The sequence below is a fragment of the Pan troglodytes genome, chromosome 7 (assembly GCF_028858775.2).
Source record: "Pan troglodytes isolate AG18354 chromosome 7, NHGRI_mPanTro3-v2.0_pri, whole genome shotgun sequence".
Taxonomy (NCBI): Eukaryota; Metazoa; Chordata; class Mammalia; order Primates; family Hominidae; genus Pan; species Pan troglodytes.
Genome location: NC_072405.2, coordinates 38,967,712 through 38,983,851, shown reverse-complemented (window position 1 = coordinate 38,983,851; position 16,140 = coordinate 38,967,712). Strand labels below are relative to the sequence as shown.

Below are 16,140 nucleotides of genomic sequence, written 5' to 3'. Positions count from 1 at the left end.
AGGCGGGAGGATCGCTTCAGGCCAGGAGTTCAAGACCAGCCTGGGCAAAAAAGTGAGACCCTATCTCTATTAAAAACTGAAAAATTAGCCAGGCTTGGTGGCGCATGCCTGTGGTCTCAGCTACTCACAAGGCTGAGACAAGAGTATAGCTTGAACTCAGGAGTTAGAGGTTACGGTGAGCTGATTGTGCCACTGCACTCCAGCCTGGGTGACAGAGTGAGACTCTGCCTTTAAAAAGAAAGTTAAAAACCATTTAAGATATTTCTGAGCTCAAAAAAAAAAATCTAAGAAATAACCGATTCCTTTATTCTGAGGTATAATTAACAATCATTTTGAAAAATATTTGCAGTACTTAAAAAAACCTATCACAAGTATTACAAGTTCAGATAGAGAGTAAGAGCCTATACTAAAAGGCAGATGTGCCTTTCCCTTCTCTAGCTGCAGTCCCTTTCTTTTGTGGCAGCTGCTTAACTAGTTTTATTTTGGATTCTTCAGTTTTTTCCCAATTGCTAATAATATGCTTATGCTATTGTTTCTTGATTTTTTTCAACTTTAAACATTGTGTGACTTACTGTCATTTCTCTTTCCTATACCTATCTCTCTCCTCCCAATATGGTTGTATCTCTAGTTAAGTTTTAGTTTCTCCGTCATTTACTGATGCCTTCAACAAACATATTTAAATGTTCTCAGTGGGAATTTTAGTGTTAAGTCTGCTCTGCAGATGGCAGCATAGTGTAGCATGTCTGTTGTGTAAGCAGATGTTTAACTTGAGGCGGGTGGTTGATAGGAAAGAGATTGCAGTAGCTCTGTAAGAGTGTACATGAAGCTCTAGAATTTCTTAATAGCATTTCTTTGGGGTTATTTTAGAAGTACACTGTGTGTTTAGCAGTGGGAAGCCCAGATGTTCTTGTAATCTGCACGCTAAGCTGTCACTTTCTGTCCCTTGTGTGCTCTTTCTGTGGATACTATTGTTTTAACTTTGCTTTTTCCTGTTTGTGTATCTTTTATCTATACTTCCTTAATATTACCCGTTTTCATTTGTCATTTTATATGGCCTTTGTTGGCCTAAACTCTTTTCTATTTCCTTATTGCGTAGCTTATAGGGGTAAAATGAGAATTTTCACTTTTCCCCCTAGAAAACAATAACAATCTAGAAATACATAGAGTAAAATAGTAATATTAAACTCTAGCATATGTGATGCAGAAATTAAACATGCATCATGGATATGTGATCCGTGTCTTGTGATAACATATGCTTGGTAGTTAAATCTTACATAATCAGGAACAAGTTCTGTAAATAATTTGATGTTTATTCTTTTAGTTTGCTTTCTCAGCATTACAAATATTCCATAACGATGTATGGCTGGTTAGTATTCCATTGTGTGTACCTGATTAATGAGTTTTAAAATAGTTAACAATGCTGAAGCAAATGTCTTTACATATCTTACACATTGGCTATGTATTTTTTATTTTAATGAAGTAGCCATAGAAATCAGGAAGATAATGCAGAAGTAAATTGAGAAAATATTTTTGCATCTTTTCAGATCTTTGTTGTTGCTAACTTATTTAATATATGGTGAAATGTACTGCTAGGTTTCTTAATATTTAACCACCCTTACACTCCTAGATAACCTTTCTTTGGCTTCATGTATTTCTAAATTTTTAATATTAATGTATTTAGGACAATTGTTTCAGTATGATCACTTTTCTTTTTTGTGTGCTTTGTCAGATTTTGGTTATGGTTATTATGCTGGGTTCATAAAAAGAAAAGTAGTTTTTCTTCCTCTCCCCCCCTCATTCCTTATGAGAATAGTAGATTCTTTAAAAATGTGAAGGCATATACCCATGAATGTATCTGGCTAATTGCTTTCTTGGCAACATTCTTAACGTTTTATTTGCTTATGTCCTTAAGTTTTCTATCTTGCGAGTCAATTTTGATAATTTTGTGTTTTTCTACAAAATCATTCTTTTTAAAATTTCAAATTTAATAGTGTGCGGTTTTTCAGAGCGTGGCCCTCGGACTTAATTTTCTCACTGTTATTTTCTCTATGGTGCGCTTTTGTATTTGTTCTTTCCTTATTTCTCTGTGAACTACTTATTTTATCTCTGTCGTTTGTTGTGTTTTCATTTTAACAGAAAATATAATCTTATCAGATCACCATCTACATACATATTTATTTTTTGACTACTTGATCTAAGCAGTGACTGAGCAAACATCAGAATCTCTCACAACTTTTATGTTTTTGTTTATTTTTCCTGTAGTTACTGCTTTTTATATTTTCATGCAGAGTTTTTAGTTTATAAACGTTCTTGGCAGTCATAGTTTATTTTAAGAATTGTGTTCAAAATCATTATAATGTGTCCCCCTTTGTTGTATTTAATGTTCTTTTCCTTGATGTCTGGCTTTATTCCCATCTGACTGTCATAACCTCTGGCTTTTTAAAAATTTTATATATTTTTGCCCATCTTTTACTTTCTGTCTGTATTTTTTTGTTGTTTTAAGTATTTCCTTTCTAGATGGCATATGGCTGGCTTTAACTTTTGAATCAGTTCTGCCTGTCATTTTACATTTACTGTCTTTATTATATGTTGTAATCTCCCCATCATTTACTTGGAAATGGTATAATTTATTTTCATTCTCTTATTCTCTGTTGTCTTTTTATTCCCTTGTTGACAATTTCTGGGATTTTTGTTACAGTTTATTAATGTTTATTCATAAGCCTGTTTATTCAAGAAATATTTAATGGTCTCCTCCTAAGTGCCCTAGTCATTTTGCTAAATATAGGCCAGTCCCTGTCTTTATGGAGCTTCCATTCTGAAGTAGAGGACAATATACAAAATTTGAAAATACTGCGGATTGTATGAAATGCTAGGAAGAAAATAAATGAGCTCTATGCTAAGGTGTGAGTGGTGAAGTTCAGATACAACCTCTGAAAAAAGGTGAAATAAGCCAAAACAGGAAAAATGGGGTGGAGCTAGCCTTGCCAAGGGTCAGAATAGTGTCCACGTGTGGGACTGTAAGGCGAGTATCCAGGCAGAGGGAATAGCAAAGACAAAGATTGTGGGAAGGACTTTAGTTTTTTTCCTAGAGTGGCTTTTGTTTCACCAGATTCAGTGAACACCTTTTTTTTTTTTTGAGACGGAGTTTCGCTCTTGTTGCCCAGGCTGGAGTGCAATGGTGCAATCTTGGCTCACAACAACCTCTGCCTCCCGGGTTCAAGCGATTCTCCTGCCTCAGCCTCCCGAGTAGCTGGGATTATAGGCATGCCACCACGCCTGGCTAATTTTGTATTTTTAGTAGAGACCGGGTTTCTCCATGTTGGTCAGTCTGGTCTCAGACTCCCGACCTCAGGTGATCTGCTTGCCTTGGCCTCCCAAAGTCAGTGAACACTCTTATAACAAATGATTTGTAGCGTCATCTTTGCTTTTGTGAAATTAAGTTCATAGATAATATAACCTACTGATACACATACTTTCTTAAAAAGTCAGTGTAATACCCTAAGTGTAATGTAAAGAATAAATGAAAATATATTTTTATTCTTTAAAATATATTTTTTATGGTTTTAAAATTTACTTCAGCCAGGTGCTGTGACCCATGACTGTAATCCCAGCACTTTGGGAGGCCTGCCTTAGGCGATCACTTGAGGTCAGGATTTCAAGACCAGCCTGGTCAACATGGTGAAATCCCGTTTCTCCTAAAAGTACAAAAATTAGCCGGACATGCTGGCGCGTGTCTGTAATCCCAGCTACCTGGGAGGCTGAAACACAAGAATCGCATGAACCTGGGAAGTGGAGGTTGTAGTGAGCCTAGATTGTGCCACTGCACTCCAGCCTGGACAACAGAGCAAGGCTCTGTCTCAAAAAAAAAAAAAGATTCAAAAATGTATAAATGCTCAGGCAGTTATTCTAGAATGTAAATGGAATGGAATTGAAACAGCTGTATATCTTTCTATTGTAGAGTCACCATGAAGATGATAGCCACCAATGGGCCAATATAGTTACGACGTATTGGCAACTTAGATGTCATAACTGGTCTCTTCCTTAAGTGGTAAAGAATTCTTGGTAAAGTTCTGAAAATACAAAGTATATTTCTTCTGTGATTTATCAAGGTTAATAATGCTATATTCTGTGTACAGTATACATTGTATATTCCTAGAAAAGTTTATTAAAAGTGCCAAAAATACTTTGTTTATATATGTTAAATAGAATTGGGTTTGTAGGCTCAGCTTATTGTTATAAACTGGTATTTTTCACTGATCTGTATCCCTCTTAAGAAGGATGGTGGGGGTTAAGCAGGGCTTTCGACCTTGGCAGTGTTAACATTTGGGGTTGGTTGAGTAGTTTTTTTTTTTGGTGTGGGGAGTGTCCTGAGCCTTGTAGGGCATTGATCAGCATCCTTGGCTTGTTTAGATACCAGTAGCTTAGCTTCCCTGCAGTGTGACAACCAAAACTTTCTTTAGACATTATCAAATGTCACCTGGAGAACAAATTCCCCTTGTTGGGAACTTGGTTAAAGGTCCAGTTTATGTTGATAGAATAGAGGAAGATTGAGACCCACTGTCTTCAGATTCCTTTTCCTGGCTCCTGTCATTCTGCACACTTGGTGGTGGAAGAAGATCACAGTGAATGAGGTTGCTGTCCTTGACCTTCCAGGCTGAGCGGGTAGAATGGCATAGGAAGCGTAGTTCAGCTGTTTGCATTTTGTCGTTTTGGTGTTCACACGGTGCTGTAGAGACACCAGAGGGAACAGCCACTTACAGGAACCTCGGGTAAGGTACCACCAGTCTTTTAGTTGAAAGTGCCAGTATTATGTAAATCAGTAACAAAAACAAAACAAAACAAGTTTTTGTTAATGATATAAGGAATGTGTGTTTCCAGGGAAGACCCATTGAAAACGGACAGGTTTTAACATTCATCTCTAGCCTCAGAATGCTTTATGCTTTGTGTGAAGATTTTCGTTTCGTTCCACTAGGTGGCAACCTTAGCCATAGAGAGGAACTCTTGAGTGCGCACACTTCAGGCACACAGAGGGTTCTGTCTGTAATAGAAGCACTTGTCCTAAAATGAGAATTAGCTCAAGGAGAGAGTTGATGGTGTAGTAATTTTTTAATCCAGTGTAGAAGTGAACACAGAGTAGTTGGACCTAGGCAGGCAACTTATTTTTCAAAGGCATTTCTTTCCTTAAGTCAGAAGCTTATTCATTTAAAGGTAGTATAAATGTGATGGGGAAGAGGCTGGTGCTGAGGAGTTAGATTGTAGGTTTTATCTTTTTTTAATTTATTTTTTATTATTATTATTTTTTACTCTAAAAAAAGATTTATTCATTCCATGTAGGTTTTATCTTAGCTCAGTCCCTTACTAGCCTAGGCAAGACACTTAACCTCTCTCTGAGATTCCTCATCTGTAAAATAGAAATAATAGTATTGTTACCTCATTGTCTTTGAGGATTAAATGAGTGAATATAAATAAAAGTGCTTGGAACTTGGAACAGAATCTGGTGGAAAGTAAGAACATGGTAATGTTAACTATTATTAGTATCGGAAAAATAAAATAGTACCCACGGTGCTAGTCATTTTAATCCTACTTAACCTGGTTATTTATTTATCTATCTGTCACTGACTCACTGGTTTTATAGTTTTGTGTTTGGTTAAACAGATAGCAAAGAAAGCCAATTTAGCAGTCTCAGGCCACATTTGTACTGATTTTTTGCAGTTACGTTATGGTTTTTGGTGTTTCTGATGAGAATTCTAATGGACAATCTTTTTCCTCATTGCTGGCAACTTTTTTACTTACTGGAAGCTTAAACAGTTTCACCTTTATCTTAAGAATTCAGGATTCTTATAGTAGCTACCACTTTTGAGTCTGTGCTCTGGGGCTCTCATACTGTTTTAGATAATTATTTATTTATTTATTTTTTGAGACAGAGTCTCGCTTTGTCACCAGGCTGGGGTGCAGTGGCGTGATCTCCGCTCACTGCAACCTCTGCCCCGTGGGTTCAAGCGATTCTCCTGCCTCAGCCTCCCTAGTAGCTGGGACTGCAGGTGGGTGCCACCACGCCCAGCTAGTTTTTGTATTTTTAGTAGAGATGGGGTTTCACAGTGTTGGCCAGGATGGTCTCGATCTCTTGACCTAGTCATCTGCCCACCTTGGCCTCCCAAAGTACTGGGATTACAGGTGTGAGCCACCGTGCCCTGCCTGATCGTTATTTTTTAAATGGCTACATGGTATTCTATTTTGTTGATATGCTCTAAAACAATTTTTTCTGGCCCATTTCCAGGTACACAAACTCCACAGATGGGAAGTTTTTTTTTTTTTGTGAGACGAACTCTCGCTCTGTTGCCCAGGCTGGAGTGCAATGGCACAGTCTCGGCTTACTGCAACCTCTGCCTCCCAGGTTGAAGCGATTCTCCTGTCTCAGACTCCCGAGTAGCTGGGATTAGAAGTATGCACCACCATGCCTGGCTAATTTTTTGTGTTTTTAGTAGAGACAGGGTTTCACCATGTTGGCCAGGCTAGTCTTGAACTCCTGACCTCAAGTGATTCGCCTGCCTCAGCCGCCCAAAGTGCTGGGATAACAGGTGTGAGCCACTGTGCCCAGCCATTTATCTATTTATTTTTTTGGTTTTATTTTTTGCTCTATGCTGTTACAAATAGTGCTGTGTGTACATTTTCTTGAGGTTGAATTGCTGGATCAAAAGATAGACATATTTTTGAGAATACTAATGCCTTACCAAATGTCTGTTGTAAAATTGGGCCAATTTATACCTCCACAGTAATAAATGAGAAGGAATCTTATTTCTTCATGTCCTCATAAATACTGATTGGGTGTTTTTAGTTGACTTTGCCAACCTCATAGAACATAAAGAGTATCTTGTTTTTTATTTTATTAATTTTTATAAATAGAGACAGGGTCTCGCTTTGTTGCCCAGACTGGTCTTGAACTCCTGGGCCAAACGATCCTCCTGCCTTGGCCTCCCAAAGTGCAGGGATTACTGGTGTGAGCCACCATGCCCAGCCAAAGATTGTCTTGTTTTAAAAATTCATTTTCTTTCACTCATTTTATAAAATTAAAGAAAACCAGGTTATTTCTCTTTGTCAACTGAACATTTTGTCCCCACATGTTTTAAAAAGTAATTAAATTTGAGATTCTGTGAGATTGTACCTCTAAAATACCCGTGTTCCAGTATTCATCTTAAGTATTTATGCAGCTGTAATACATTTACGTAGATGTCATATTTAAATGATTTACATAGTAGATGTCATATATTTACATTTACATAGTAGATGTCATGTTTAAATATTTCAACAGCATTGAGCTAAGGAAAGGCAGGGATTAAGTGTAAATGTTTTATTGAAAAAAATTGAAGAGTTTTTATTCAGGGTTTTTCTCTGAAAATAGCTCAAGTGACTTTAAACAAAAGGAACTAGTTAAATTAAAAATTTTAAAGTGTACTTTCAGTTCTATTGTGCCATGAAAATTTATAGTGTTGTGTGTTCTTTCTATACAGTAATATACAGATCAGCTTTCCAGACCATTGCTGCCACTATTTAAGTAGGTAATATTACCTCTGCGATTGTGTCATAAGAGGTCCGCAGTATGTAAGCTTCTTTGCATATCAGGTAGAAAGGCAAAGAAATTTCTGTCTTCAAGGAACTGAAATTTTGCAGTGGTAGAAAGTGTATTGAATGAAATTAACCAGTGAGTAAAAGGTATGTTTTTCCTATGTACTTTTTTCCCATTTTGCCTTTATTGTTATACAGAGAGAAGTACACAGTTGACTTGTTGGACAGATATGTAATACTTATTCTAAAGAAATGGATACAGTTTTCACATGTTGATAAATTAGAACTTAACAAATTGATGATCAAAATACCAGAACTATTCTTTGGTAGGATATAGTTTCTTTAACAGCTATAATAATAAGTTTGACATGTAAAATTCTGGCTATTGCCTACATTTTAAAACAGTAATTTTGCATGCTTTATTGGGATTACAGAGATATTTTTGTTGCTGAGTTGGAAGTTTGACCTGAAATTATTTTCTTTCATATATGCCTATAGTGAGCAAAGCTAGCCACATTCATTAAACAGCCTTTAAAGTTTGGCTGAAAAGCAGATAGTTGGGGACTTTTAGCTTCTACTTAGAATGGAGAAAGCTAGAGAGAGCATCGTTCCTACCTTGACAGCAACAACAAACCCCAGAAGTCTGCATGCTGATATCTTCTTGAATTCATCAGTGAGCTGAGGTTGCAGGACAACCTCCTAACCCAAACTGTAAGGAGAGACAGGCACCCCCTTGGAAAGGTAAGACCTGAGCACTTGTTTACCTGAGACAGACAAAGTGAACATCCCGCAGGAGAATTCAGTTAAAATTTAATGAACTTAGTGTGGACCAGCAAGAAAACAGAGATCGCCTGGGGGGCTGCAGACACGGGGAGTTTGTATCCACTCACAGGCTCTTCTCCACAGATTTCACTGGATGCTTACAAAAAAGATTGAGGCAAGGGTGTGGGTACTGAGAAAGTGTCCCTTACTGTTCCCCCTGGAGGAGAGGGACAGTAGATCCTTTTGGAAAGACACGAAGCCGTGTCTGAGTCCTTCTTCCCTTCTTTGCTCCTATGAGATAAGAGCCTTAAACCACTGTGGAAAGAGAACAGAAAAAAAGTCTTTCGTCCTTGGCGAGGGACAGGAATATGTGCTAGGCCCAGAACTTTAGTGGAGGAGAAAGGGCAGGAGCACTGAGAAGGCCACACCCCGGTCACCAAGGAAGACAGTGTTTGCCCAAGACCAAGGCTTAATCCTAATGTCAGAGAATCTTCCCACCCATACGAGGCTAACAGCTGTGGACTGACAGGTGACACTGGAGATCGGTGCGAGGCGCAAGAACGTGGAGGCAGACCAGCTCAGATGCAGCGTAAAAGGAAGACCAAAAAAGCTGAAGGTCGAACAGACACTGAGGAAAACATCCTCTGGCAAACCAGCCACTCCCCTAACACAGTTCGAATCTGGTGGTACATTGTGGGTAACCATGGCAGCAACAAATTCCAAACCACGCTTCTGTTCTGACAATAGATTGACTCAACCTCCACACACTAAAGATCTGGCAGAAGGAAAGGCGGGCCCATTTCCCAGGCATAAAAACTATTTACCTCAGTCTTAGCTGTCTTACAAAGGATATCCTGCTTTCAAAAAAGTTTTTGAGGCATAAAAAGAAGGAAGGAAGAACAACACACTATTGAGACAGGACACTTTTAAGACCAAATTCTTTGGAACTACCAGACATGGAATTGAGACAGGACATTTTTAAGACCAAATTCTTTGGAACTACCAGACATGGAATCTAAAATAACTGTTCAGTATGTTAAAATCTCTAGTAGAAAAGGCAGGCAACTTGTATGGTCAGGTAGGATATTTCAGCAGAGAGATAGACACTGTAAGAAAATAAAATAAAGGCTAAAAATGAAAATGACAGTAACATAGGTGAAAAATGTCTTCAACAAGCTCATTATTAAACTTGGTGTAGCCAAAGAAGGAGTCTGTGAACTTGAATACAGCTGAAGTGTGAAAAAAATAGGGCAGAGAACCCATGAGCTGTGAGACAATATCAAGTGGTCTGAATTTGTAAAGTCTGAGAAGGAAAAGAAAGAAAACGGGGCAGAAGAAATACTTGAAGATGTAATGACCAAGAATTTTCTAAAATTAATGATGGACACCAAAGATCTGTGAAGCTCAGAGAACACCAATAGATCATCCCCCAAACCAGGCAAATGACAGAAAAACACCGAGGCATATCATATTCAAACTGCAGAATATGAAAGATGGAAAATATTGAAGGCAGTCGGAGGAAAGAGACTAATTCCAGAGGAAAAAAAGAATGCAGGGTTCTTATTAGAACCCATGCAGACCGAAAGATAATGCAGCAAGCACATCTTTAAATGGCCAAAAGGGAGAAAATCCTTTCAACCCAGAATTCCGTACACAGCAAAAACAATCTTTTCTTTTCTTTTCTCTTCTTTTCTTTTTTCTTTTCCTTCCCCTTCCCCTTCCCCTTTTCCTTTCCTTTCTTTTCTTTTTTCTTGTCTGACTCTGTGGCCCAGGCTAGAGTGCAGTGGTGCAATCTTGGCTCACTACAACCTCTGCCTCCAGGGCTCAATTCATCCTCCCATCTCAGCCTCCTGAGTAGCTAGGACTGCAGGTACATGCCACTACATCTAGCTAATTTTTTTGTATTTCTAGTAGAGATGGAGTTTCACCATGTTGCCAAGGCTGGTTTTGAACTCTTGGGCTCAAGCAGTCTGCCCTCCTCAGCCTCCCAAAGTGTTAGGATTACGGGTGTGAGCAACTGCATCCGGCAAAAATAATCTTACAGAAATGAAGGACAAATGCTCTCTCAGAGAAACAGAAATGGAGAGAATTCATTGCCATCAGACCTGCACTACTGGAAATATTAAAGGAAGTTGTTCAGGAAGAAGAGGTATGACATTAGACATTTGGATCTATACAAATACGTTTCTAGGAGATAGAGTTTTTATTATTTAAAAATATTTTTCTAATTTCTCTGAAAGATGACCATAAATCAAAAATATTAACAATATATTTTGTGTTTAGGGCGTGTTATGGGAAATAAAATTTATGACAAATTAGCTCAAAGGTCAGAAGGGATCAATAATTGGTCTAGTATACTGTTCTAATGTCTTTACATGACATATGAAATGCTATGACTTACTCTAAGCCAGGCTCTGATTGATTAAATATGTATGTTGTAAACCTAGGTCAACCACTAAAAACATTTTTTGAAAAAAATGTAATAAGCCAATAGTGGAGATAAAATGGAATCATACAAATGTATCCAGCTAATCTAAATGAACACGGAGACAGAAGGAAAACACAAGGAGCAGATGGAACAAATAGAAACAGTGGTGAAGATTATAGCCTTTATTCCAACTGCATTAATCATTGTGTTAAATGTAAATGGTCTAAACACACTATTTTTCAGCTTGGGTGCAAAAGCAAGACTCTAGTATATACTTTTTTTTCTTTTTGAGATGGAGTTTTGCTCTTGTTGCCCAGGCTGGAGTGCAGTGGTGTGATCTCGGCTCACCGCAACCTCCACCTACTGGGTTCAAGTGATTCTCCTGCCTCACCTCCCCAGTAGCTGGGATTACAGGCATACACCACCACGCCCGTCTAATTTAGTATTTTTAGTAGAGACAGGATTTCTTCATGTTGGTCGGGCTGGTCTCGAACTTCTGACCTCAGGCGATCTTCCCACCTTGGCCTCCCAAAGTGCTGGGATTATAGGCATGAGCCACCGTGCCTGGCCACTTTTTTTTTTTTTTTAAAGATCCATTCCTGCAGCTGTCTAGTATATACTGTCTATAAGAAACCCACTGTAGGCCACTTTAGGTCAGAAGTTCAAGACCAGCCTGACCAACATGGTGAAACCCTGTCTCTATTAAAAATACCAAAATTAGCCAGGCGTGGTGGTGCGTGCCAGTAAGCCCAGCTACTCAGGAGGCTGAGGCAGTAGAATCGCTTCAGCTGGGGAGGTGGAGGTTGCAGTGAGCTGAGATCGTGCCATTGCATTCCAGCCTGGGCGACAGAGGGAGACTCTGTCTAAAAAAAGAAAAAAAAAGAAACTCACTTTAAATATAGATGGGTTAGGCCAGGTGCGGTGGCTCATACCTGTAGTCCCAGCATTTTGGGAGGCCGAGGTGGGCAGATCACCTGAGGTCAGGAATTCAAGACCAGCCTAGCCAACATGGTGAAACCCTCATCTCTACTAAAAATACAAAAGTTAGCTGAGTGTGGTGGCATGCGCCTATAATCCCAGCTACTTGGGGGGCTGAGGCAGGAGAATGTCTTGATCCCAAGAGGCGGAGGCTGCAGTGAGCCAAGATTGCTCCACTGCACTCCAGCCTGGGTGACAGAGCAAGACTCCATCTCGAAAGAAAGATAAAAAAATAAAAAATAAATATAGACAGGTTAAAAGTAAAAGCATGTAAAATGATATACTGTGCAAACACTATCAGGAAAGCTAGGGTGGCTATATTAATATCAGACAGAGTAGATTTCAGGGCCAGGAAAATTACCAAGGATTAAAGAAGGACATGGGCCGGGCATGGTGGCTCACACCTGTGATCCCAGCACTTTGGGAAGCTGAGGCAGGAGGATCGCTTGAGGCCAGCCTGGGCAACGTGGCGAAACCTCGTCTCTACAAAAAATAAAAACTCAGCCTGGTGTGGTGGTGTGCACCTGTAGTTTCTGCTACTCAGGAAGCTGAGGTGGGAGGATCACCTGAACCCAGGAGTTGGAGGTTGCAATAAGCCATGACTGTGCCACTGCACTCCAGTTTGGGTGACGGAGCCACAGCCTGTCTCAAAAAGAAAAAGGACGTTACATAATGGTAAAAGTATCAATTCTCCAAGAGTACATAATAGTCCTAAATACCTATATATCTAACAACAGGCCTTCCAAATACATGAATTAAAAATGGATGAAACTAAAAGGAGAAATACATACATCCACAGTTAGACTACAGCATTCCTCTTTCAGTAGTTGATTGAACAGATAGATGGAAAATTACGATATAGAAGTCCGGAAGAGCACCATCAACTAATTTGACCTAATTGGGATTTATAGAACAGACCGTCCTGCAGCAGCAGAATACTGTGCATGTATTTTCCTTTTTTTCTCTTTTGAGACAGGTTTCACTCTTGTTGCCCTGGTTGGAGTGCAATGGCGTGATCTCAGCTCACTGCAGCCTCCTCCCAGGTTCAAGTGATTCTCCTGCCTCAGCCTCCTGAGTAGCTGGGACTACAGGCATGTGCCACCACACCTGGCTAATTTTTGTATTTTTAGTAGAGACGGGGTTTCAGGTCAGGCTGGTCTCAAACTCCTGGCTTCAAGTGACCCGCCTGCCTCAGCCTCCCAAAGTGCTGGGATTACATGCGTGAGCCACTGTGCCTGGCCCTGTGCGTATGTTTTCAAGTTCATCTGGAATATTCACCAAGATGGATGGTATTCTAGCCCACAAAACAAGCTTTAATTGTATTTGAAAGAATTGAAAGTACCATTGGCCCTCCATGTCTTTTGGTTCTGCATCTGTGGATTCAACCAACTATAGACTGAAAATATTTGGAAAAAAATTGTGTCTTTATTAAACACATACAGACGTTTTCCTTGTCATTATTCCCTAAACAATACAGTATAACTATTTACATGGTGTTTAAATTGTACCAGGCATTGTAAGTAATCCAGAGATTATTTAAAGTGCATGGGAGGATAGGCATAGGTTATATGTAGATACTATACCATTTGATATCAGAGACTTGAGCATCTGTAGATTTTGGTATCTGTATGAGTCCTGGAACCAATCCCCCATGGATACCAAAGGCTGACTATACGTGAACGATGTGTGTGAGCTGTAATGGAATTAGGCTAGAAATCAATAACAGAGCTAGTAGCTATATTTGGAGACTGTCCATTTGGAAATTATTTTATTTGTGTATTTTTTGAGACAGAGTCTCACTGTACAGGCTGGAGTGCAGTGGCATGATCACAGCTCACTGCAGCCTTGACCTCCCTGGGCACAGGCGATCCTCCTACCTCAGCCTCCCAAGTAGCTAGGACTACAGGTGTGTGTCACCATGCCTGGCTAATGTTTGTATTTTTTTGTAGAGATGGGATTTTGCAGTGTTGCCCAGTCTGGTCTTGAACCCCTAGGCTCAAGTGATCTGCCTACCTCAGCTTCCCAGAGTGCTAGGATTACAGATGTGAGCCACCACACCCAGCCTGAAATTAAATACCTTTAACTAACCTATGGTTCAAGGAGGAAATCACAGGGAGGTAAAAACATTGTTGCATTAAATGAAAGTGAAAGCACAGTGTATCAAAATTCATGGGATGCAGCTATAGCAGTGCTTATAGGGAAATAAAGAGCATTAAGTGCTTATAGTAAAAAAAAAAAATTCTATTGTATGGCCATACACTTTTCATGTATCAGTTGATGGATATTTGGGTTTTTCCACTTTTTGGCTGTTGTGAATAATACTGCTATTAACATACCTATACAAATTTTTGTGTGGACACGTGTTTTCATTTCTCTTAGGTATATACCTAGGAGTAGAATTGCTACATCATATGGTAATTCTGTGGTTACCTTTTTGAGGAATTGTCATACTATTTTGCAAAGCAGCTACATTAATTTACATTCTCACCAGCAACTTAGGAAGGTTCTGCTTTCCCCACACCCTTGCCGACACTGATTTTAGCCATCCTGGTGGATGTGAAGTGTTACTGTGATTTTGATTTGCATTTCCCTAATGACTAATGATGTTGAACATCTTTTTATGTGCTGATTGGCCATTTTATATTTTATTTTATTTTTATTTTATTTTTTTACTGTAGAAACAGGGTCTCACTCTGTTTCCTGGGCTGGAGTGCAGTGATGCGATCATAACTCATTGCAGCCTCAAGCTCTTAGGGTCATGCAATCCTCACTTCTCGGCCTCCTGAGTAGCTAGGGCAACAGGTGTGCCACGGTACCTGGGTAATATTTTAATTTTTTATAGAGGCAGGGTCTTACTCTGTTGCCCAGGCTGACCTTGAACTCCTGGCCTCAAGTAATCCTCCTGCCGTGGCCTTTCAAAGTGCTGGAATTATAGGTGTGAAACACCACATCCGGTCCATCTGTATATTTCATTTGGCAAAATGTGTATTGAAATCCTTTGTCCATTTAAAAAATTGTTTTGTGCTTTTATTACAGAGCTGTAAGAATTCTTTATTCTGGATACAAGGCCATTGTGAGATACATGCTTTACAGATTTTTTTTTCCATTCTGTGGGTTGTCTTTTCACTTTCTTGATGGTGTCTTATGAGGTATAAAAGTTTTTAATTTTGGGCCAGGCGCAGTGGCTCACACCTGTAATCCCAGCACTTTGAGAGGCCGAGGCAGGTGGATCATACGTGGTTAGGAGTTCGAGACCAGCTTGGCCAACATGGCAAAACCCTGTCTCTACTAAAAATACAAAAATTAGCTGGGCATGGTGGTCCCCATCTGTAATCCCAGCTACTCGGGAGGCTGAGGCAGGAGGATCACTTGAACCTGGGAGGGTGAGGTTGTAGTGAGCTGAGATTGTGCCACTGCACTCCAGCCTGGGTGGCAGAGTGCAACTCTGTCTCAAAAAAAAAACCAAAAAGTTTTTAATTTCAATCAAGTCCTTTATCTTTATTTCTTTTGCTGCTTGTGCTTTTGGTGTCATGTCTAAACCATTGCCTAATCCAAGATCATGAAGATTTACTTCTGTTTTTTCCTCTAGGAGTTAGAGTTTTTTCCTCTAGGAGTTAGAGTTTTTGTTTATGGTGTGAGACGTGGGTCCAGTGTCCTTTAGAAAGCTAAATAGTAGGTATAGATCTCTACATTGTAATATATACTACTGTATAACCCAGCCATCCCACTCTTGGGTGTTAACCCAAATTCACATAAAATTCATGGGTATTTATACTGGCTTTCTTCATAACCACCAACAACTGGAAACAACTCACATCCTTTAACTGTCCCTTAACTTCCCCTTAACTGTGGCACATACTTACAGTGGAATACAACTCAGCAATGAAAAGGAACAAAGGACTGACATTCCAACAACATGGATGAATCTCAGAGGCATCATGCCTCATGAGGGAAGCCAGATTCGAAAGGGACATGCTGTGTGATTTTATTTATATGTTTATGATATTCCTGGGAAACAGAACCATAGAAACAGATCAGGGGCTGCCCGTGGAGAGAGTGACTGTAGAGGAGCATAGGGTGATTTGCGGTTGTGGAACTGTCTATATCATTATCATGGTGGTGTTAGCATGATCATATGCTTGTCAAAACTCCAGGAATTGTACAGTAAAATGTGCAGGATTTTAATTTTCATAAATTATACCTTAGTAAAATAAAAGGACAATTTAAAGTAGTTGTTCAAAAGAATATGGTGTTTCTCCCATTGTAAAGCAGTTTTCAAGGTAAAGAGTTACCCCACGGCTTCTCCCCTTCTTGTTTTGGTGTCTGGTGTTTATCCCGAGTAAAAAGTGCAATTGCTCAGTGTAGATTTCAGCAGGATCACCAAGAACAGCAAGTGCTGCCAAGTTCTT

At 39.4% G+C, this 16,140-nt stretch overlaps 1 protein-coding gene across 8 annotated transcripts in view; it reads left to right on the top strand.

The window, feature by feature from the left end:
- Positions 1–16,140, top strand: part of GTF2E2 (general transcription factor IIE subunit 2) — a 79,766-nt gene that overhangs the window by 52,410 nt on the left and 11,216 nt on the right. Inside the window, exons 7-9 of one of the 8 annotated variants that reach the window (XR_010159478.1) lie at positions 3,959–4,048; positions 7,509–7,710; positions 10,240–10,474. The exons of 1 other annotated variant lie outside the window; for it this stretch is intronic. Coding sequence is in view for 1 of the 7 variants with exons in the window: in XM_063816983.1 (XP_063673053.1) it covers positions 3,959–3,969 (11 nt within the window). In the remaining 6 variants the exon portion in view is untranslated. Of the gene's footprint in view, positions 1–3,958; positions 5,584–7,508; positions 10,475–16,140 lie in introns of those variants that run through there. 6 more of the 8 variants (XR_010159474.1, XR_010159476.1, XR_010159477.1 and 3 more) reach the window with 6 other exon arrangements.